We start from the raw sequence: 22,963 nt of genomic DNA, 5'->3' as shown, positions 1-22,963 counted from the left end.
ACCTTGACTGTCTATTATACAAGCTTTGGCAATGCCGCCATGTCCAGCTGGTAACTGACAGTGTCTCTTTCTTCACTCATGAGTCTAGGCACTCAATAAGTCACATGCAGGCCATCTTTACTTATTCATTGGCACATGTATTGAGTCTTACATCCACTGACTCATTTGTGTATTTACCCACCTACCCATCCCCCAAAAAACAGACACACAAACTCCTATGTTCGATTGGGAGATCAATTAAAAATTAAAAGTAGAAAAAATATGATATGCAGCCACCTAAAGTTGGGTGGCATATACTTGCAATCCAAAATAAAAAAAATATACATAGTAATGGGTGGCCATCTTGTAATGGTATTGTACCTAGTGTAGCTGTTCAGTAAACCTCACACTGGGTAGCCACCTCAGAATGCTAATGTCTGTAATGCACCACTGTTGAACTGAGCCAAGATGGTCTACATAATGCTTCTAAATATTTAAATGCAGAAAATACAGTGATACACTGAAGGCAATACCATTCTAAGATGGCCTACCGGTTTAGAAATAGTCAAATAGTATGCAGTATACATGAGATGAACTGAGGGTCAAGTGAGCAGCATGGTAGGACTGTCCAGGGAGCTGCTGGGCACTGAAAAAAAGGAGAACAACAGAAATGAAGATGACGTATAAAGGTAAAAAATAGAAACTAGAGGAATGGCCATCACCCTAGTAAATGAAGTGTATTCATTTTCAGGCAAATGTGCACAATTGATCAGACCACATTTCACTACTCACAGGGTAAGAGAGTCAGTTCTATAAATGGGCTAACCAATGGTCCTCTGAAGTAGGTTGTCACTGGAGGAAGCAGAATAAGAATTATACTTGACTAGATAGAGTGCTGGAATAACATATGGTATGCATGTATGTATGTAAAGTCTTTTTTATGCTTTCTTTAACATTGGTCTGGCAGACACTAAACCACTTGAGACAGTCTAGCAAGGATTACTGCAGTACAAATCTCCTACACACAGGGTTTATCTCTGGGGGCAACCCACACCAAAAACCTTGCTTACTAAGTTAATCTTCGAGATTCTGTCTCACCAAAAACTGGCCTACAGTTTAAACACAATCCACCATTGAAGGCCTATTGGCTTTCTCAAATGCATTTCAAGATACGTAGATCATCCCTATTACCTTTGTAATAACTTTTCATAATAAACAGGTAAGACATGTGGCATCAAATGTACCTTTTAACGATTGAGACAATCATCAGTGACTATGATGATCTGAAGCCTCCTATATTGCTGTTTATATTTTGGCATAAGCTGGTAGCCATCAAGAAGATCCTAAAATCCTAAATGTAAACAAAATTACAGTTTGACAAAATAATAGACAACCCCTCTGAAGAGGGTTTACTGGAGACTTTCATACAAATCTTCATCCCCAAGTGTTTGTTAGAAGGTGTAAACAGCTCCAAACCCCTTGCCTACTACAGTAATCTGTGGGATTCTATATGACAAAATATGTCTTTACAGCCTTTAACAAAGTGTAATGGCAATCCACTCTTAAAGGCCTCTCTGCTTTACCAAACATTTTTCACGAGAAATTGGTGTGGCTTACTGCTGTTGTAACTTTTGATAATAAACACCTATGGCACCTGACATAAATGTTCTCAAACTATCCAATTACTCCTATAGCGTTTATCATTGGCTTCTTGAGATAACTAACTCAAGTCCAGTGAATTCTACATAACCCACAAGGCAAGCATCGAAGATAAAGTCAGGAATTATATGTATCTACACAAAATTGTAGTTAGCAAAACAATATTCAACGCCTTCTAGGAGGATTCACAAAGATTAGTAAAGTGCACACCTTCTACCGCCACTGATTGTCAGAGTAAGAAACCAAAAGTGCAACCACCAGCAAAACTCTTGCTGACTACAGTGACCTGTGAGAATCCATGTAACACATTACTTTTCTCCAAGTTTTTACACTGTGTAATAACAAGCAACACCTAAAGGCCTATCAACTTTACAATATTATTATCATAATAACTACATTAAACATCCTGTATTATCATAAATTGCAATATAGAAATTATGCATATGATCTCTGGCATAACCTTTTCTAGTGAACCAATCAGGATTATAACCTTTATGACTAGCTTGTCACCATAACCAACTCAGGGTAACTGTTTTTTGCACATGTTTTTCCTCAAGGCAATTACCGGTATACATTCATAAAAGTAACACTATGTGCACAATTGAATTGTCAAGACAATGTACAGCGATTTCTAAAATAGAATAACAAGAATTTACACAAGGCAAAACAGTATAGTCAAAATACCCCTTTTAAGTGGAAGTACACAACTTCTGATCAAATTAAAATCTGCTCAGCTAAATCAAAAGTTGAGAAAAACCAAGGACCCAATTTCGGCATTGATAATTTTGCAAATATGTGCAAAATTAAAGATTTTCAAATCAATAAAGAGAGGCTTACTGCTTTTGTTGTAACTTTTCATATTAAGCAGATCGGACCTCAAGCTTTGATCAATGTTTTTTTGCCATAACCCACTCAGTCCTATTGTGCTGAGCCTAGACAAAACCTGCAATACAAACAGTCTTTCTCAGCAGAAACGCACAACTTTGGCCAATCAAACTCTAGGCTCGGGCAGCTAGCACTTCGGTAGAGCCACAGTTCTCCTCTCTGTAGTCTATCTATCTATCTATCTATCTATCTATCTATCTATCTATCTATCTATCTATCTATCTATCTATCTATCTGTCTGTCTGTCTATCTAAGTCACTAAAAGACAAAGTTTAGAGGGATGTTATAGTGAGGATCAGAATTTACACACACAAAACCATAGAAGTTCAGCTGTTATAGAGTTATTTTAAGTAACTATAACTCATGCCCGAAGGTAGCTATAAGGTAACTATAACTCTTGCACCTACCACGTACAGTTTTTAGGTCAATACTTTTACTGCAAATGTTACAATGATACTATAAATGCTGTCTAAGAAAGATGCAATTACTGATGTAATATGTGAAGTAATTAGCAGTGCATGGCGAGGGCGTCAGTTATAGTTACCTTAGGGCATGAGTTATAGTTACTTGAAATAACTCTAATTATGACAGCTGAATTTCCATGGATATGTGCATGTAAATTCTGATCCTAACTATAACGTCCCTATAACCTTTTCATTAGTGAATTTCTAAGGCTTTTCAAATGCCAATTCCTAACGTCCTTTTAACTTTTGTTTTCTTCAGTGAATGTCTGTGGCTTTTTAATGGTGTGCCCAACACCCCCCACATGCATCCAACACCCTGTGCCTACATCCAACCCCACGCCACACACAGCCTTCAAGGGAAAAGCAAGTAAAAGGTACACAAAAAACAGTGGGAGAAGACACGGACCAAGCAGTCAAAACTAGGGAAAAGCAAGAAGGCAGCACACTAAAAACAGGGAGAAAAGCAATGAGAAAGCAGCGAGGGTGAGGGAAAATCAAAGATAAAAAGCCAGGAGAAAGCAATGAAAATGTTGGAAACTCTTGATGAAGGCACACAAAAAAAGGGGAAAAGCATGGAGAGAGCAGTGAAAATCAGGGGAAGCAAGGAGAAGGCACTAAAAAACAGGGGAAAAAGCAAAGAGAAAGCAGTAAAAATGAGGGGAAAGCAAGGATAAGGTACACCAAACATGGGGAGGAACAGCAAAGAGAAAGCAGTGAAAACAAGGGAAAGCAAGGAGCGGGCACATAATACATGGGTGAAAAGGCAAGAAGAAAGCAGTAAAAACTAGGGAAATTCAAGGAGGGGGACACAAAAAAAAGCTGAAAAAAGCAAGGTGAAAGCAGTGAAAAGAAGGGAAGAGCAAGGAGCGGGCACACAAAAAAATGGTAAAAAAGCATGATGAAAGCAATGAGTACAAGGGAAAAGCAGTGAGAAGGCACTCAAAAATAGGGAAAAAGCAAGAGAAAGGAGTAATAAGGAGGGAAAAGCAAGGAGAAGGCACAAAAAAACAGGTAAAAAGCAAGGAGAGAGCTGTCAAAATGAGAGAAAAGCAAGGAGAATGCACACACAAAAAAGAGATGAAAAAGCAAGGAGAAGGCACACAAAATATGGGGAAAAGCAAGGAGAAAGCAGTGAAAATGATGGGGAAGCAAGGAGGAAACACACAAAAAAACAGATGAAAAAACATGATGAAAGCAGTGAGAACGAGGGTAAAAGCAAGACATCACTTTAAAAACCTGTGAAAAAGCAAGGTAAAATCAGTGAGAACATGTCTTTTTCAACTTTTGCAGTGGATTAGCAGATCCAGTCTAGTTTTGCCGCCAAGCTTTTTTTAATAAAAACTGTTTTAGACCCCCTAAAGGACCTCACTAACGGATCTAGGGGGTCCTTGTATTCCTAAAAATGCAAAAACAACAAGTGATGGACGGAATGCTGAACATTGTCAAACATTCACCCCCAGTCACAGATCTGGGTTTAATCCATCGTTTTTTTGCTGCCCATGCCATTCCAGTTTGGACCCAGCCATATGCAAATCAGTCTTGACCCTGTTCCCCATGGGAACAGTCCAGCCCGAACTGCTAGGCCAGGTCTTCCCTGGACTGGAAACAAGCATCCTGGGACCCTTCCCACTTAGGGCGAAAAATGCAAAAACAACAAGTGATGGACGGAATGCTGAACATTGTCAAACATTCCTATCCTGCGCCCTTCTTAATTTTTATTACTTTTTTCTTGAGACTAGGCTGCATCTGAGTCCCATGATGGCTGCTAGCACTTCTTAGTTGAAGGACTAGCAGGCAATCAGATCTCAACAAGAGGTCTGTTGGATCCGTGTAGGATTTGCATCCGTACATATCTATATTTATTTTTTCCTTTAATATCTCAAAAAGTACAGAACAGATTTACAACAATTAGCAAAAAGGGTTCTTTCTGGACTAAGAGCGACCTTTCTACCAAGTTTCATGTAATTCCATACAGAGGTTCAGGCTGTAGTCGTGTCTATTAACCCCTATAGAATTTTCATGGGGAAAAAGCATTTTGGTACTTCCCCTTCTTCTTAGCCCCTGCTTGACAAATCACCACAAAACATTCAACACAGCAGCTGAACTGACTGTCGTACTAATTTTAATCAAATTGTGAAAATGTGTCAAACAGCACCAAATGTATTAGCAAAACAAAAAACACTTTTCTTATAGAAACTAGGTCCTAGCTATAATTACTATCAGTGCGAAAAAAATATATATATATACGCATACATACATGTATATATAGCCACACCAATGATTATATTATTACACCAAGCTACTGTTGTTACAGAACCAAGACATCACTATCCTTCTTTACTCAGCAGCCCCATATGATCTGCAGTAGAGGTGCATGTTCAACAACTCACAGGCGAAAAAGTCTGCATAGATTCGAAAGAGAAAGACTTCCAAAGCTTCCCTTTATTTCTCCTTTGATATAGCCAAGCGCCACAATAGAGCCATGGACAGATTTTCAAGTGGTCTCTGTATCAAGTCTCTGCAGTGATCTCTATTACACCATTTTACAAGTGGTCCTTAGACCCTGATTATAAGTTTTAGTACTATGTATCTCACACGTAATAAATAATGATACAATGGGATACATTATTTATCAAGTGCAATAAATAGCACCCATTACGAGTTCGCGGGGATTAACACATTCATTTTTGTGTTTAATGCACAAAAATCTGCATGATGCAGTAAATAGCCTATGTTGTCCTCCCGTTAAATTTTGGTAGGTTTGACTGGACAAAATGTAATGAAGATTAACGTTTCTTACATATTTAATAATTATTGAATGTGTTATATAACATCAAACTCGTAATTTTGACCTATGTGTATACAGAGGTTTGCATGGGTCGGAAAAAACAACCCACTTGTAATCAAGACCTTAATGTCCCCAGCACCTAAAAGAAGAAATCGAAAAACAAAAATGCCTGGGACCTGCAAAAATGCTCTTCACACAGTCTTATTGCTCAGAAGATATTAACTGCAGTGTAAATGTACAGGTTTCTTTTCATTTATTGGTTCTGTTACAAGACATACATTTTATTAATTGTCTTTTGGCTGAGCAATATTTGTTCCCAAATGCCCCGCATCCTCGTTTATGTGACCTGAGAGCTATGATAATTTTCCAATAAAATGAAAATACAAATGATTAAATGTTCAATGATAGGAAAGCAAAATATTTTATATTGTTATTATTGTGTACATGTATGTGCATGGTTTACTAAATCTCAGTTTCTCATAACAGGTCATCGTGATTGACAGTTCGGGCAGTGTCACCATCAGCAGTGAATCCGTCACTCAGTTTCCTTACTCCGAGGGTGAGTTCTGCATCTCATGGCATTAACAGTACCTCAGACTGCAGCTTTTATTAGTTATGTCAGTGCTACATTGCTTGATCAGTGTTAGAAATGGGGTCTTTGGTTGACAGTCAGGTTACCCCCTGTTCAAGCAAAGACCCTCACTCTATTCAGGGTAAAAGAGAATCACCCTCAGCTAACCCCTACTATTTATCCCCTTGGTTGCTTGGCAGAGCAGTAGACTTAACTTCAGAGTGCTGGGTGTAAAGTATTTGTACCAACACACACAGTAACTTAATGAAAACATAACAAAATGACACAACACAGGTTTAGAAATATAGGAAATATTTATCTAATCAAAACAAGACCTAAACAACAAAAATCAACAATACACAAGTCACGTTATCAATTAAAAAGCAAAAAGAGTGTTTATGTAGTTTAAAACACACACTAACACTGTTAGCATGAAAATGTACCTTGGGTGCGTCAAAAATAACCCCACACGGTCTAGTGTGCATCAAAAAGGTCTTACAGTGCGTCGATTTCACTCCTGAGAGAGACCTTTCATCATTTCTCCTTTAATCGGGTCAGGTGCGTCGTTTCTTCTCTCTGCAGGACAGCGATGCGTCGATCCGGTCCGCACTCTTGGGTCCGGGCAGGCTTTGCATTGTTTTTACACCCCCAGTGTTGTTTGCTTTGGAAATCCAGCTGCACGATGATCCGAAAATCACGCAGCTGGGGTTGTGATCTCCCAGCCTCCGTCAGCGATGCTGCATGCCGTTTCTCCAGCTCTTTGCATTGATTCTTCGGTTGCATTTCCGGCGAGTGTTGATTTTCAGCCACAGATCAGAGTTGCGTTGATCTTTTCCCCGCACAGCGCTCTCTGCGTGGATTTCCTCCTCATAGGCTACCAGCTTCTCCTTTCAGGGTCCCAGGAACTGGATGGGCACCACATGGCAGATTAGGAGTCTTCCCGGAGACTCCAAGTGCTGGCAGAGAGAAGTCTTTGCTGACCCTGAGACTTCAAACAACAGGAGGCAAACTCTAAATCAAGCCCTTGGAGATCTCCACAAGTTGGAAGGCACACAAGCCCAGTCTCTGCCCTCTTACACTTGCAGAAGCAGCAGAGGTTCCTCTTGGTTTCCAGAAGTGTTCTAAAGTCTGTGATTTTGGGTGCCCTTTTTTTATCCAATTTGTCCTTTGAAGTCGGCCTCCTTGAATGTGAAATCCTGCCTTGCCCAGGCCAGGCCCCAGGCCAGGCCCCAGACACTCACCAGGGGGTTGGAGACTGCATTGTGTGAGGCCAGGCACAGCCCTTTCAGGTTTAAGTGACCACTGCTCCCCTCCCTCCTAGCACCGATGGCTCATCAGGAAATGCAGACTACACCCCAGCTCCCTTTGTATCACTGTCTAGTGTGAGGTGCGACCAGCCCAACTGTCAAACTTGCCTCAGACAGGGAATCCACAAACAGGCAGAGTCACAGAAATGGTATAAGCAAGAAAATACTCACTTTCTGAAAGTGGCATTTTCAAACACACAATCTTCAAATCAACTTTACTAAAAGATGTGTTTTTAGATTGTGAGCTCAGAGACCCCAAACTTCACATGGCCATCCGCTCCCATAGGGAATCTACACTTTAGTCTGATTTAAAGTTAGCCCCTATGTTAACCTATGAGAGGGACAGGCTTTGCAACAGTGAAAAACAAATTTAGCAAAATGTCACTGTTAGGATATATAAAACACATTATTATATGTCCTACCTTACCCATACACTGCAGCCTGCCTTGGGGCTACCCAGGGCCTACCTTAGGGGTGTCTTATATGTAAGAAAAGGGAAGGTTTAGGACTGGCAAGTGAGTACACTTGCCAAGTCGAATTTACAGTTAAAACTGCGCACACAGACACTGCATTGGCCGGTCTAAGACATGATTACAGAACTACTTATGTGGGTAGCTCAACCAGTGCTACAGGCCTACTAGTAGCATTTGATTTACAGGCCCTGGCACCTCTAGTGCACTTTACTAGGGACTTACTAGTAAATCAAATATGCCAATCATGGATAAGCCAAGTACATACACATTTTGTAAAGGAGCACTTGGACTTTAGCACTGGTTAGCAGTGGTAAAGTGACCAGAGTAACAAAAACAGCAAAATCAGAGTCCAGCACACATCAACAACCTGAAAAACAGAGGCAAAAAAATAAGGGAGACCACGCCAAGGTTGAAAAGTCGAAGAGTGAGGAATCTGCCATTAGAAATCTCTATCACAGGAACAGGTTACTTGCCTTTGGTAATTTCTGGTAGAGGATCTAGCTAGCCCCGGATTCCTCACCAACCCCCCTCCCCCATTTCCTCTTACTGTGATTAGACTCTATCCATTACTAAGATACCAAGTCTATTTATCTGTTCACTGGTCACATTCAATTTGCTCTTGGAGCTATGTGTCTGGGGTCATGGACAGCCTGTAAAGCAACTGATGTCAGAGCCCAGGGCTGACGTCTATATAGGCTCAGCACGTCATTTACGGAGTGAAATGGCATCAGTGCGGAGCTGTATAGTGCCACCTCATGGCAAGGTACTGCTGAAAGGTTTCTTAATTCAGTCTGATGCCCGGGTAATGTTCAAAGTGAAGGAATCTGTGAATAGATAGAGTTTCTACCAGAACGAGTGTTGATGAAGGTTTTTAACTTATTCACCGCAGCTATTCCCAGCACATTTGTACTTTTAATGGGACAGTACTCACAACTTTAATCAGGGTTGTCATATTATTAATGCAAAATGGAACATCACCAACGTTTCTCTGCTTTTTCTGGTGACTAATTCTATCTATTTCCCACACACAGCACTTTTTACGTTGTGACCATACTTCCCTCCCCTCCCCTCCAAGAACCCAGAACTCCTATCTAGAATCAATCTCTGATTGTGTCACTGTCTTTGACCTTGTCCAGTGCTCCTCAACCTTTCAGTTTATGTTTGCACTATACAAATAACCACACAGTTTGTACAAGATAAATCAGATGAAATTTGTGTAGAAAAAATGAGGCACATTTTAGGTTTGCACACATCAGTATCTTGTTGAAAATGGACAATTGCATGCTATCCCCCACTTGCTACTTAAATGCCTGAGTTTGCTTTTCGAGCATTGTTACTGGGAAGTGCGAGGCCTTTCTTGTGTGACTGTAAGCTGAAACAACAAAAAGTGAAACAAGCGCTTCTATTACAGTCCAGCCCTGAAAGTAATGGGCTTTATTATACCACCTAGGGGATAACATATTAATTCAACAAGGTATGTATTCAGTGCACTTCACCATGTATTTGTTTACAGAAATAAAAACAATCTGATGTGTGAAGCACACCCTAATGTATTAAGATGTACTCTTCTTTCTGTTGCCCAGCCTATGGCACGGTTTTGAATGTCAGACTGCGCCGGACTGAAGAACTAAAAGCAGCCCCGGCAAAAATGCTCAAACCAGCCCTGCCCCTTTCAACTTCTCATGCTACATGATCTCACTTTCCATCCACATATCTCTCTCCCTCCATCTCAGCTCTCTCTCTCTCTGATCACTTTCTTTCTTCCTTTCACCTTCCTCCTTCTCTTTATATCTCTCTTGAAGCCTTCTCCTCCAGCTAACCTTAGGATGCTTGGAAAGTGACAAAGGCACCAGGAGCGGCCCTGAGTTTTCAGAACCGGTCTCATAGGGTCCCAGACCACTGTGGAAATACCTGGTGATATATAAGGCCTGTCCTACTGTGATGGTCAACTCAGATGTGTAAATGACTGATGTAGGAGATATAATGGCATCTGGGCACAGTATGTTTCTAATTTTCAAATGAAGCGATACCGCACTGTGATTCTTAAAGCAGCTTGCCTGAAAGGTAGGCCTGCTCTCAAAGTTGCTGTGGTTGGCGAAAGGCACATAATACAAATGTAAACAAAGGACAAAGGGCAGACGTTGCTCAAGACGCCGTTCTTGAAGATTTCCAGTGAGCGCTCTGTGTAATTAGCCTAGCATTTCCTGAAGTATCATGGGAAACACCATGCGCTTCCTTTAAAATTCTGTCCGATTTAGAGCTAGTATCTGTGTCTTATCCAAATTTTTGCTTACATTACCATAATCTTAAAAATATGATGACTGCTGTGATGTATTTTCAGAAACCCTGAAATGGGATGCATTTTTTTTTTGTGTTGGGCTACCTAAATTGATTAAGCATCGGACAACCCGCCCACTAAGGATTACTTTCCTGCCATTATTCCCAACTGCATCTCCTCTGCAGAAGATTGATATGTAAAATCTGTAGGTAGTTGAGCAATCGAAAAAATCTGTGCCTTTTGTAGTTTAACATGGCATGAACTAAACATAAAAATAGGGTGGGGATGCACATTTAACAATGCTTACTCTTCAATTATTATTATTGAAGGATGCGTCTGCATGAAATTAGTCACGAATTCAAGGATTTTTTTCCTTTCCAAATAATGAGTCATAATTTATTAAGCAGCTAAACACAGTACTTGTCCAGGATCATACCCAGAAGTGTCACTTTACTTTTAAAATATTAGAAGTATAGGGGACATTCAGGCCCTGATTTAAGCCAAAGTGCTGCAGCGCAGTGCTGCACCAAAAAAATGCAGCGCTGTGCCACTTTTGAAACTCAGGGATGCGCTGTATTTACAGGAATACGGTGCAGCCTGTGTTTCCCACTGCACTGGCACTAAATTAATCTGTCTGCACTAACGTAGGCATCCTTGCACTATAGTGCAGGGGTACTTGCATTGAGGGGATAAATTGTTTTTGTGCAGGAAGGTGTCCCTTCCTGCACATAAACAATCAATTATGGTGAGTTGGCACTTCTATGTGTGCTGCAAAAGGCAGCACACATAGAAGTACCAAAACATCATTTCGGAACGATTGTTTATGTGCGGGATAGGACCCCTTCCTGCACATAAAGAATAATCCATGGCATTTTGCTTCTTCTATGTGTGGTGCAAAATACAGCACACATAGAAAATGCAAAAACAAGGAGTAATAAAAGCATTCTTCCTTGTTTTGCCATGCTAATGCCACCCCTGGGGTAGCGTTAGGTTTTGGCACTGCTTCAGGTTTACAACAACTCATAAATCTGAGGCAGCGTCAAAAGCAATGGGTGTTGTGGTGGAACGCCCACTGCAACTCCCGTTGCATGCCCCTCTGGGCCCATATTTTCAAGGAGGCGTAACACCACAAAAAGTGGCGTCACACCTACTTGTAAATATGGAGCAGTGGTTAGCGCCACTGGAGCGTCACAAAAAGTGACACTCCAGTGGCGCTAGTGGCTGTTAAATCTGCCCCTGAATGTTTTTCTTGATATTTCACGAAGGGCTAGGAAGTAGCTTGTTAGAAATGGGGTTTTTGGTTGGCAGTCAGGTTACCCCCTGTCCAAGCAAAAGCCCTCACTCTAGTCAGGGTAAGTCACACACAATCCAAGATTATCCTGTGCCCACCCTCTGGTAGCTTGGCACGAGCAGTCAGGCTTAACTTAGAAGGCAATGTGTAAAGTATTTGTGCAATAAATCATACAATACCACCATATAGCACCACAAAAATACACCACACAGTGTTTAGAAAAATATATAATATTTATCAGGATAATTGTAGGTCAAAAAGAATAAAGTTGCAATGGGAAATTGTAGAGATATCACTGAAAAGTGATATAAAGGGGGTTATTCTAACTTTGGAGGAGGTGTTAATCCATCCCAAAAGTGACGGAAAAGTGACGGATTTACCACCAGCCGTATTACGAGTCCATTATATCCTATGGAACTCGTAATACGGCTGGTGGTATATCCGTCACTTTACCGTCACTTTTGGGACGGATTAACACTCCTCCAAAGTTAGAATAACCCCCAAAGTGTCTTAAGTCTTTAGAATATAAACAAAGTCTCTTTCAAGCACAAGTACCTGGTTTAGCGTGGAAAAATCTCCTCAGAGGGCCACAAGAGAAGAGGTGCGTGGAAAAAGGGTGTGTGAGTCGATTTCTCCCCAGCACACACGAACTTGCGTCGTTATTTTCCACGCGGGGAAGTCAGGCGTCGTTTTCCGGCGCGCGGACAGTCTCTTTCTGTGTATCGCGGGGATTACCAGATGTCCCGGGTCTGTGCGTGGATTTTCCTGCTTGTTCTCCGGCTGCGCGTCGGTCTGCAGGGCTGCGCGTCGAAATTACGATCTCACGGCAGGCGTCGCGTCGATTTCTCCTCTAGACTTCGATCTGCGGGGCTGCGCGTTGAAATTACGATCTCACGGCAGGCGTTGCGTCGATTTCTCCTCTAGAGGTCGGGCGGCGTTATCCTTGCGAGGCCGTGCGTCGGATCTTCGATCGTCCCAAGAGCGTTGCGTCGATCAGCGTCGGAGTGCAGCGTTTTTCTCGCCGCGAAACAAGCTGTGCGTCGAAATTTTCGGCGCACGGAGCGTCCAAGTAAAAGAGAGAAGTCTTTTTGGTCCTGAGACTTCAAGGAACAGGAGGCAAGCTCTATCCAAGCCCTTGGAGAGCACTTTCACAGCCAGACAAGAGTTCAGCAAGGCAGCAGGGCAACAGCAACGCAGCAGTCCTTTGTAGAAAGCAGGCAGGTGGGTCCTTTGAGCAGCCAGGCAGTTCTTCTTGGCAGGATGTAGTTTCTGGTTCAGGTTTCTTCTCCAGCAAGTGTCTGGTGAGGTAGGGCAGAGGCCCTGTTTTATACCCAAATGTGCCTTTGAAGGTGGGGGAGACTTCAAAGAGTGGCTAAGAAGTGCACCAGGTCCCCTTTCAGTTCAATCCTGTCTGCCAGGGTCCCAGTAGGGGGTGTGGCAGTCCTTTGTGTGAGAGCAGGCCCTCCACCCTCCCAGCCCAGGAAGACCCATTCAAAATGCAGATGTATGCAGTGAGGCTGAGTACCCTGTGTTTGGGGTGTGTCTGAGTGAATGCACAAGGAGCTGTCAACCAAGCCCAGCCAGACGTGGATTGTAAGGCACAGAAGGATTTAAGTGCAAAGAAATGCTCACTTTCTAAAAGTGGCATTTCTAGAATAGTAATATTAAATCCGACTTCACCAGTCAGTAGGATTTTGTATTACCATTCTGGCCATACTAAATATTACCTTCCTGCTCCTTTCAGATCAGCAGCTGCCACTTCAACAGTGTATGAGGGCAGCCCCAATGTTAGCCTATGAAGGGAGCAGGCCTCACAGTAGTGTGAAAACGAATTTAGGAGTTTTACACTACCAGGACATATAACTACCCAGGTACATGTCCTGCCTTTTACCTACACAGCACCCTGCCCTAGGGGTCACCTAGGGCACATATTAAGGGTGACTTATATGTAGAAAAAGGGGACTTCTAGGCTTGGCAAGAACTTTTAAATGCCAAGTGGATGTGGCAGTGAAACTGCACACACAGGCCTTGCAATGGCAGGCCTGAGACCAGGAGAAGGGGCTACTTAAGTGGGTGGCACCACCAGTGCTGCTGGCCCACCAGTAGCATTTAATTTACCAGCCCTATGCACATAGAGGGCACCTTACTAGGGACTTATAAGTAAATTAATAGTCCAATCAGGTATGATTCCAGGTTACCATATTTTAGGGGAGAGAGCATATGCACTTTAGCCCTGTTTAGCAGGGGTAAAGTGCGCAGAGTCTATAAACCAGCAAAAACAGTGTCCAAAAAGTGGAGGGAGGCAGGCAAAAAGTTAGGGGTGACTACCCTAAGGCTGTCAGGTCTAACATAGCTATTTTACTATAAGACCAAAGCTGGCTTCTGTTGGAACTCCTTCCTGATGTCTGATAGATTTATCAAACCAGCCAAGTTTTAATACTGATCTGCCAAATTATTATGGCAAAACTATAAACTACCAGACCACCAAGAAGTTGAGTATATATAGGTAGCTATAGGTCAACTAATCTTAGCTCCACATGTATCCACCAAGATATGTTTATGTGGAATTAAGAATTACGGATACACGCTACAGCCTTATTGCATATCATTATAGAATCTAGCCAGCATTATAGGCCTGAACCAATGGTTAGGACCTATAACAAGACTGAAGGGCATCAACTGCTAGCACAGACCATTATAGCAAAGGTGTAAAGCTTTTGGAACATTCCTCCTCATGAAAGCAGAATGTTTTATTTAAAAAGAAATTCCCCTTGAAAACAAAGGGGGGTTAAATCGCCCCATGGCCATGGCTCCAAACCTTCTAAGCCTTTCACATTTCTGTTCACAGTCATAATAGTTAGCTGTCAAACACGTCATACTAACAGCAGGAGTGTGAAAGTGGGTGCCAGTATGCCTAATCCTCCTTCACCTCTACCAAATTGTTTTTCTCCATTTGGCAGAGCCAAGGTACACACAGGAGTCAAGGACAAAATCCCCTCTTAAAAATCCCCTCTTTTCTTCCACAGCACCAGTGACCAGGCCTGGACTGGGGAACCAAAAGCATCCCTGGCAAAAATGCTCGAATCAGAACTGCTCTCCTTGTCAACTCGCTTACTCTCAGTGTTTTCATCCATTCTATTTCTCCATCTCCCCTCTTTCTCTTCTCCCTCGCTGATTTCTTTCTCTCTACCTTCCCTCCCCACTCACTCTTTTTCTCTCTCTCTTGAATACTCCTTGTTCCTGTTGCAACTAACCTTGGAGAGCTGGGAACACTGTATGCACCAACAGCCTGCAGTTTCAAAACCAGCATCCCAGGGTTCCATGACACAGGGGAAATGCCTGGTGGAATAAAAGACCTATCTGGTCCTGACAGTGGCACTGTCAAGCACTTACTCACAGTCCTTCAAGCACTCTCTCACAGCCTCTACCTCTCTCATTCCTCTGTGAAGCCGAAATATCCTTAGGAGATACAGGGGCGAGGGAGAGCCAGAGGTATATTAGGGCGCTGCAGCAGAAGAGAGCATATAGCAATGTTTTTAGCCGACTGTTGCTCCATTGATTTCAATGGAGCTGTCAGCATCCCTAGTTCTAACTATCTATATACACTTACCATTACAATGTTCTGTTCCTCAAGATTTTTGGCAAGCTATTTTGTTGTCACTACTTTTGTTCTCGATAGCCTGCCAAACAGCGATAAGAGAGACTTTTTGAGCGAAGTCTAAACTTTAACCTTTGTATGTTTATATATATATATATATATATATATATATATATATATATATATGTGTGTGTGTGTGTGTGTGTGTGTGTGTATATATATATATATATATATATATATATATATATATATATATATATATATTCTGTCTCTCATATTGCATAGAAAGCTATAGAGCGGACCTGCCTTTCAGAAATAGTCGGCTCCACAAATCCCTGCATGAGGTTGCACTCTTAACCACTGTCATCCGTAGAGCAAACACTAATAGGTGTGAATGAATTTTTAACTACGTAATTCCTGCAGCACATATCACTAGAACAATTAAATCAAGCAGTACGTTTTTAATTTTCGGCAGGAGTGTAACATCACTTTGAGATTCTTAGAGTAGCTTGTCTGGAATACAGTCATGCCGCATTGGTTCCTGTGTGAGGTGCAAAATCTAAACTCAGACAAAGGGAAAGGGCAGCTGGTGCTCAAAACATCCCTGATATGCCAAACTGAGAATTTCCAATAATAGTTCCACTCTTAATGCAAATAACCCTTTTTGGCACGTTCTGACACATTGTGAAACACACAGGATGTCTCCTTTACAATTATGGTAGATTTGCGGATAGAATCGGTGTCTTAGCGACGTATGTGTTTGTAACACTGCAGTTTATAAATAGATGTTTTCCCCTAATGTGTTTGTAGGGAGACTTAAATGGTAAAACTTTTGTAAGTGATGGACTGAGTAAATCAGCTTCTCATGTTATTACATTTTCAATGAAGAAGGTTGAAGTTCTTGAAGCCTGTCAGAGGTAATTCAAATTAAATCTAACTTTAACCACCACATTGATGAAAGCAGGGCAGTAACGACAGAGACAAATGTTTAACTTAACTGGTATGTGGGTATTTCACCTTGGATGATAGGGAGTTTTTCCTAGAATTAACCTTACAAAATTGGAGTTGCAATCAATAATGGAACATAGAACAAATGTTTTACCGTCATGACAGAATTCTTGCCTTTTATGACATGCCCACCGACAAACCCCGCAAGAGCCACATTTGTAAAAACCCACCCCTCTCTGAGGTAACCATGTTTTTGTCGGGGAGATGGTGGTGTAGCTAGGACTCAGTATATTTCTCAAGGTTCTGCCTTTACGAAAAGATGTGATGACTCCTCCAGTCACCACGTCCCTCAATGTCTCATCCTGCGTAAGTAGATTCCAGTGCTTATTCATAAATCTCTTCAGTATCAAGGAAGCATCATTAAAATCTGTTATAAATCTCACTACATTAGAAGTCTCCTTGGTCTCTTTTAGAACTTTGAGTTTTAAAGTCTCTTTTCTATCTATATGTCTGGCTTTCAATTGCGCTTTCTTAATAATCTTATTAGAATAACCCCGTGCTAAAAACCTCCTTTCCATGTCATTCATCTGGGTCACAAACTCCGAATCTATACTACAGTTACGTCTTGCCCTCAAAAATTCTCCAAAGGGAATTGATGCCACCTGATTTCTGGGGTGTGCACTTTCAGCATGCAGAATGGAATTACAGGCGGTCGCCTTACGGAAAAGCCTACTATGAATTCTGTCTTCAAGTATAAATAGTTCAACATCCAAAAATTCAATCCTAGCCGCACTATATTGGTACGTAAATTTCACATTCATATTGTTAGAATTTAAGAAACTACAAAATTCCTTAAGTTTTGCTTCCCCGCCTGTCCAGATCATTATACAGTCATCTATATACCGACCCCAAAACAGTATGGGGGTTATTCTAACTTTGGAGGAGTGTTAATCCGTCCCAAAAGTGACGGTAAAGTGACGGATATACCACCAGCCGTATTACGAGTTCCATAGGATATAATGGACTCGTAATACAGCTGGTGGTAAATCCGTCACTTTTCCGTCACTTTTGGGACGGATTAACACCTCCTCCAAAGTTAGAATAACCCCCTATATGTGTTTGCCAATTAACAGAATTAGGGCCCCAAATCCAAGTGTGTTCAAACCATCCCATGAACAGGTTAGCATAGGATGGAGAGAACTTGGAACCCATCGCCACACCACATTTTTGTCGAAACCACATGTTGTTAAATAAAAAGAAATTATTAGTTGTAATCATGTTAACCATTTCCAATAACATCATTGTGTGATCCCACAAGCTTGCTGATCTCTTGTTAAGGAAAAATTTCAAGGCCTCTATGCCCACATCATGATTAATACAAGTATACAGAGATACCACGTCTAAAGTCACCAATAGCATGTTACTGTCCCATTCCACATCATTCAAAGTGCTAAGAATATGCGTGGTATCTCTAATGAAAGAAGGAAGATTATGAACCAATGGTTGTAAAAAACAGTCCACATATTCTGAAAGTTTCTCTGTAGGACCAAGTATGCCTGATGCAATTGGTCTCCCAGGTGGGAAAGGTAAACCTTTATGAATTTTAGGCAAAGTATAAATGCACGGATAACGAGGATGGTGTATTTTTAGATATAGATATTCATCTTTATTAAGTAACCCTTGTTGTTGCCATATCATTAATTTGTTGTTAATCATATATGCAAGACTAGGGACTGGATTATGTGTGATCCTCTCATAGCATGACAAGTCATTCAATTGCGCCAAAATCTCATTATCATAATCTACTCTGTTCATAATGACCACATTCCCACCCTTGTCCGCTTGTCTAATGATGATATTTTTGTTCTGCTTGAGTTCTTGTAGTGCAGTTAATTCCTCTGTACTCAAGTTACTCGAGGTATATCGATACTTATTCTTAGTTAAATAGTTATCGAAGTCTTCACACACTATATCAAAAAACTTGTCTAGGGAATTCAAACCCAAGGATCTCGGAGTCCACCTAGATTTCCTTTTAAGTCCACTAGAAACACTTCTGTTTGATGTAACATCTAGATCATCTAAAATTCTGGCAGTAATGTCAGGATCTTCGTCACGTTCAGCTAGAGAGATTAGGATTGCAGTATCTCGAACATCCTCAATAGATATAGTACTCAAAACAGGAGCAGTAGCATCAATACTCATGACGCTAGAGGAATTCTGTTGAAAGTATTTTTTAAGTTTCAATTTGCGGACAAACTTAAATAGGTCAATTTTAGAATTACAAGGGTCACCAAAGTTACTAGGACAATAACTGATACCCTTTGCTAGGAGACTTTTAGTCCCTGTTGTCAGTTCCATATTTGTCAGGTTCACTATATTGATAGAAAACACATCATCAGAATTCATAACTGCTTGTCCCGAGATCTCGTTTTGACTCCCTCCATCTCTTTCATAACATTTACTCCTACCTCTCCTACCCCTCCTGCTTTTTTTGTATCTATTCTTCCTCTGTTCTGGGCATTTCTGCCTCGTTTCATCCTCATTAGTTCTAATAAAAAATTGTTACCACCTGAGGTTTCATGAGCAGAAGTACTGGCTCCTTCCTCAATTTCACTATCACTTGTGATCGAAGTACTAACAGATGTTGAATCAGAAAACTTTGACAAACCCGAACCACTGGGGACCACTTTACTGTGAAATAAATGATCATATTTATTAGAGAAAGTAAAAATTCTACCAGTCGAATAGTCTCTCTCGTCCCGTTTGAGTTTACGAGCTTTCTTCTGCATAATTTCTTCCTGATACTTAAGTAAAACTTGTTCTAGAACTTTGTAATTTTTCTCAGTGGCATCTTTAAGATTCAAACTCTCAATTTCTTTTTCAAGAATATCAATTTCAGCCTGTAATTTACTCACTTTCCTCTCAGAGTTGATAATCAAAATATCCATAAGTTTCATAGAGCTACCAGTTAGTTCCTTATCCCATAGTATTAGTAAATCATCATCCAAGTCATCATAGGTGGGAAAATATTTGAGATCTCAAACCTCGGGGAATACGGTTGAGTTTCTTATATTGTTTTAATGTTGTCCCGTCCCACGGGATAACTCGTTCTTCTTTAACCTCTCTAATCTTATAAATTTGATTCTAAGACCTTCCTTTTGTAAGTTGCTACCAGATAAATTCTGAAAAGTACCTCCTTTTGCTAAGTTAGCGAATAAATCTTCAGCTATTTTGATCCTATCCATGGTAGAGTAATCAAATTAAAGGGTCACAACCAAGCCGCCTCCTCAGATTAGACAAGATAAAATTAATGGGGTGTAGAGTGAGGAAATGAGGCACTAAGGATGGCAAATTACCCTAAATATTATGACCTGGGAACCAAACAAGGGAAACACCCTACCCTTGGAGGCATAAACCACCTCAAAACAAGAACAATACACAGTGAGGTTCCCCTCTTATAGAACCAAGTACAGAATAATGTGATGAATAGACAATATCATAAAAGTCCATGGCTCATAGAGCAAATTTTAGAGTCTTTATATCACACACTTGATGTGAACTGGGCGATTGAGAACTTTGATCTTAACTCGTGTGTTATCTTTATGATTTCTAGCCCTGAAGAAGTCGTTAGGGATGTAAACATTTCCCAAGACGAAACACGTGTTGGCTGGAAGTGCAATCTACCTTTGATGTTCTGAATTTTTCCAATAAACTTTTGGATTCATCAATGGACTCTAACATTTGCTCTACCTCACTGTGTATTGTTCTTGTTTTGAGGTGGTTTATGCCTCTAAGGGTAGGGTGTTTCCCTTGTTTGGTTCCCCGGTCATAATATTTAGGGTAATTTGCCATCATTAGCGCCTCATTTCCTCACTCTACACCCCATTAATTTTCTCTTCTCAAATTAGCATTAGCATGTTGGGCTTCATGCAAAACAATTTAGAACATCAATTTGGAAAACATCTAACTAAATAATTAATTAAACATACAGCAGTTGGTATCTAGAAAGAAAAGGCATAGCAATTCTGTTAGCAATAATATTTACCCTCCTCAAGTTATGTCAGCATACAGGATCAGTCTTCGTCTTCAGGACATCAGTTGGTTCGCCGTCAATCTAACTAAAGAGAATCATGGATCACTTTCCTCATATGGAGGACAGTGTAGTAGGGCAGTCTATGGATTGTAATATTTTGTCTAAGTCTCAAATCACCAAATAGAGTGACAGAGTTTCTGGATGCAATCGATGTCATCCCTTCATAACTGAACTTCGTCCTTCGTGTCATGAGTTTTTATCCCCTTTTCTTAACCCATTCCCCCAAAATTCTATTGGTTAATAACTACACCCCATCATTGGTAACCAATCAAATTATTCATTAAGTAATGCATTTGTCATTCTAAGATATTTTCTCATCTTCCAATTGGTCTTTATAATCAGCATTTTTGTAGGTGGTACGTCCGGGGTTACTTCACCATCTTGGCACACGTCTCGGGTCAGGAGTTCTTCTCTCTCGTCTCATTGTCCTTGAAAGTGTCCATTACTGTTTCGCAGCACATATCTCTATACTAAAAGCTAGTAGAATGCGGATGGGAAGTTTTGTTAATGTTGCATTTCAATACAGAAGAGAACAATAGCTGGGTCAAAGTTCTTTTGCGAGTCCGCATGGAGAAAAGCAGGAAAAATAGATTTTAAATGAGAGTTACACAGCTAGTTCGCGACTCATGCTAACTTAAGCACACGATTCTAATGAATGTAGTTCAACTTATAATACTACATATAACTGAAGATAATTATTATTTTAGCATTAACGTTCATACATGAGCAAAACTTATACCTTTATTTAATATATTCTAAGACTGTTTTAGTCAAATGTAAGCATTTCACGTCTATAATATATAATATTAAAACTACGCTCTCTCAGTCCCTCCTCTGATGACGCACGTCATCACACAATTCTTCATTTTCAGTTTTTCACCTTGCGCATTATGCGCATTTCAACATCTTGCCCTTTATGTGAACTTTCCCATATTTCATTGAACATTTTCTCTCTTTCACTTTCTTCATTCTGTTTGGCTCTTTTTGATAAATTTCTTCTAATTTTGTCGTTAATTTTACATGCTCCCCATAATCCTAATAGACAAATTAAAACAGTTAGTAGACCCATCATAATTTTTGCAAAAACACCATTCCAAATATTTGTAAACCAGTTTCCTACCCAGGCAATTCCTTTTCCAAATTTTTCCCAAACTCCAGGTTCTTTCAGTTCCTTCAAATCTGTGCTATCCCTAGTTAGGTTAGTAAGCATGCCTCTAATTTTCTTACTATTGTCAGGTATGTAAGAACAACAGTGACGCTCATTAAGCATTTTGCACACACCTCCATTTTCGGCTAAAAGAATGTCTAAGGCAAGCCGATTTTGTAGAGTCATTTCTGCAGCAAGTTCAGTATCCATTAATAATATTGCTCCTGTAAAGTTTGTCAGCATGTTATCCACAATAGTGGACAACTTTTGAATTTTCATAGAATTTAGGATAACCCCAACTGATGGGATTATTGCTCCAAATATGTCACCAATGACAGCAGCCACTGATTCTCGTTTTTGTCTTGAATGTTGTATTTCAGAAGATTTATGTATTTGTTTTAAGTCATCAATCTGGTATATTTTTGGGAAAACTATTCCCAAATAACATGTCCCATACCATCCCTTTGGGAGACGATAATATGCATTTAACCCACAGATGTAATAGATTCCAGAAATCGCTGGGTCTTGTCCATTTAACATGAAGTTCCATTTACTCTGAAACAAAAACACATGCCTGCATTCACTCGTACCCACAAATAAATTGTCATTATCAGATTTCGGTCTGTATATACATAGCCTACCTACGTGTAGTGCATCTAAAGCTAACTTGCCTTGTGTTTTAATAGCAGTGAAGGCGTAATCATTTGCATAAGTATGTTTTTCTAAGCCTTTTTCTAGTTTCTCCTTCAATGCTTTGCGTCTATCACCTGTGTGATCTAAAAAGCTTTTCTCTACAGGAGACAGTAAGCATGTTAAATTGTTGCGGTGTGCATAAGCAGTTCCAAATGTTAGTGTTGGCTCAAAGAATCCTCTTACTAATCTTATGTCATGCTCCTTAGCTAACTTATTCAGAAATTCAATAACAGGCACAAAAGAAAATACAACATCCAAATTCGAATAAAAGTATTGTACCTGCTCTTGATTATAGAATCTTGTTATTAATAAACTACAACTAATCCCATAAGTAAGAGGGAGACTATGATAAGTGACCCCCTCCTGCACAGATGAAGGAATTTTAGTACACACATAGCAATCTTTCGCATCCATAGTTTCCACATATTCATTTAATAAGCGATAGAAGACATTGGTAGAAAGTTCTCCTTTTGTATTAGTTCCCTCATGTAGATATTTAGTATCTTGTTCGAATTTCTCCCACGGTGATAATTTATTAGTTGCAGTGGTAGTTTCAGGTTTTGAAGTTGCATTAATAGTTTCTCTCTCTCTCCATGGCATTCCCACAATCACTCCCACAATCATTATCGCGCATACAACACTTATTATAAATCCTAACCAACCACACACTTTACTTCCCTTGTTACTATAAGCCATGTTTGTATAGAATCAGAATAGTAAATCAACAATCAACTCAAGATGGCAAACTCTCTAAGCGTATTTACAGCGTCTTTTCTCACTCCAGGACCC

At 40.4% G+C, this 22,963-nt stretch overlaps 1 protein-coding gene across 1 annotated transcript in view; it reads left to right on the top strand.

The window, feature by feature from the left end:
- The window catches only part of LOC138283526 (mucin-5B-like), a 466,047-nt gene that overhangs the window by 218,715 nt on the left and 224,369 nt on the right, over positions 1-22,963 (top strand). Inside the window, exon 12 of the mRNA XM_069221466.1 lies at positions 6,262-6,334. Coding sequence (XP_069077567.1) covers positions 6,262-6,334 — 73 coding nt within the window. The remainder of the gene's footprint in view (positions 1-6,261; positions 6,335-22,963) is intronic.

Source organism: Pleurodeles waltl, chromosome 3_1 (genome assembly GCF_031143425.1).
Source record: "Pleurodeles waltl isolate 20211129_DDA chromosome 3_1, aPleWal1.hap1.20221129, whole genome shotgun sequence".
NCBI lineage: Eukaryota > Metazoa > Chordata > Amphibia > Caudata > Salamandridae > Pleurodeles > Pleurodeles waltl.
Note: the sequence above shows the minus strand (reverse complement) of the source record. Positions and strands in the feature narration are given on the sequence as shown.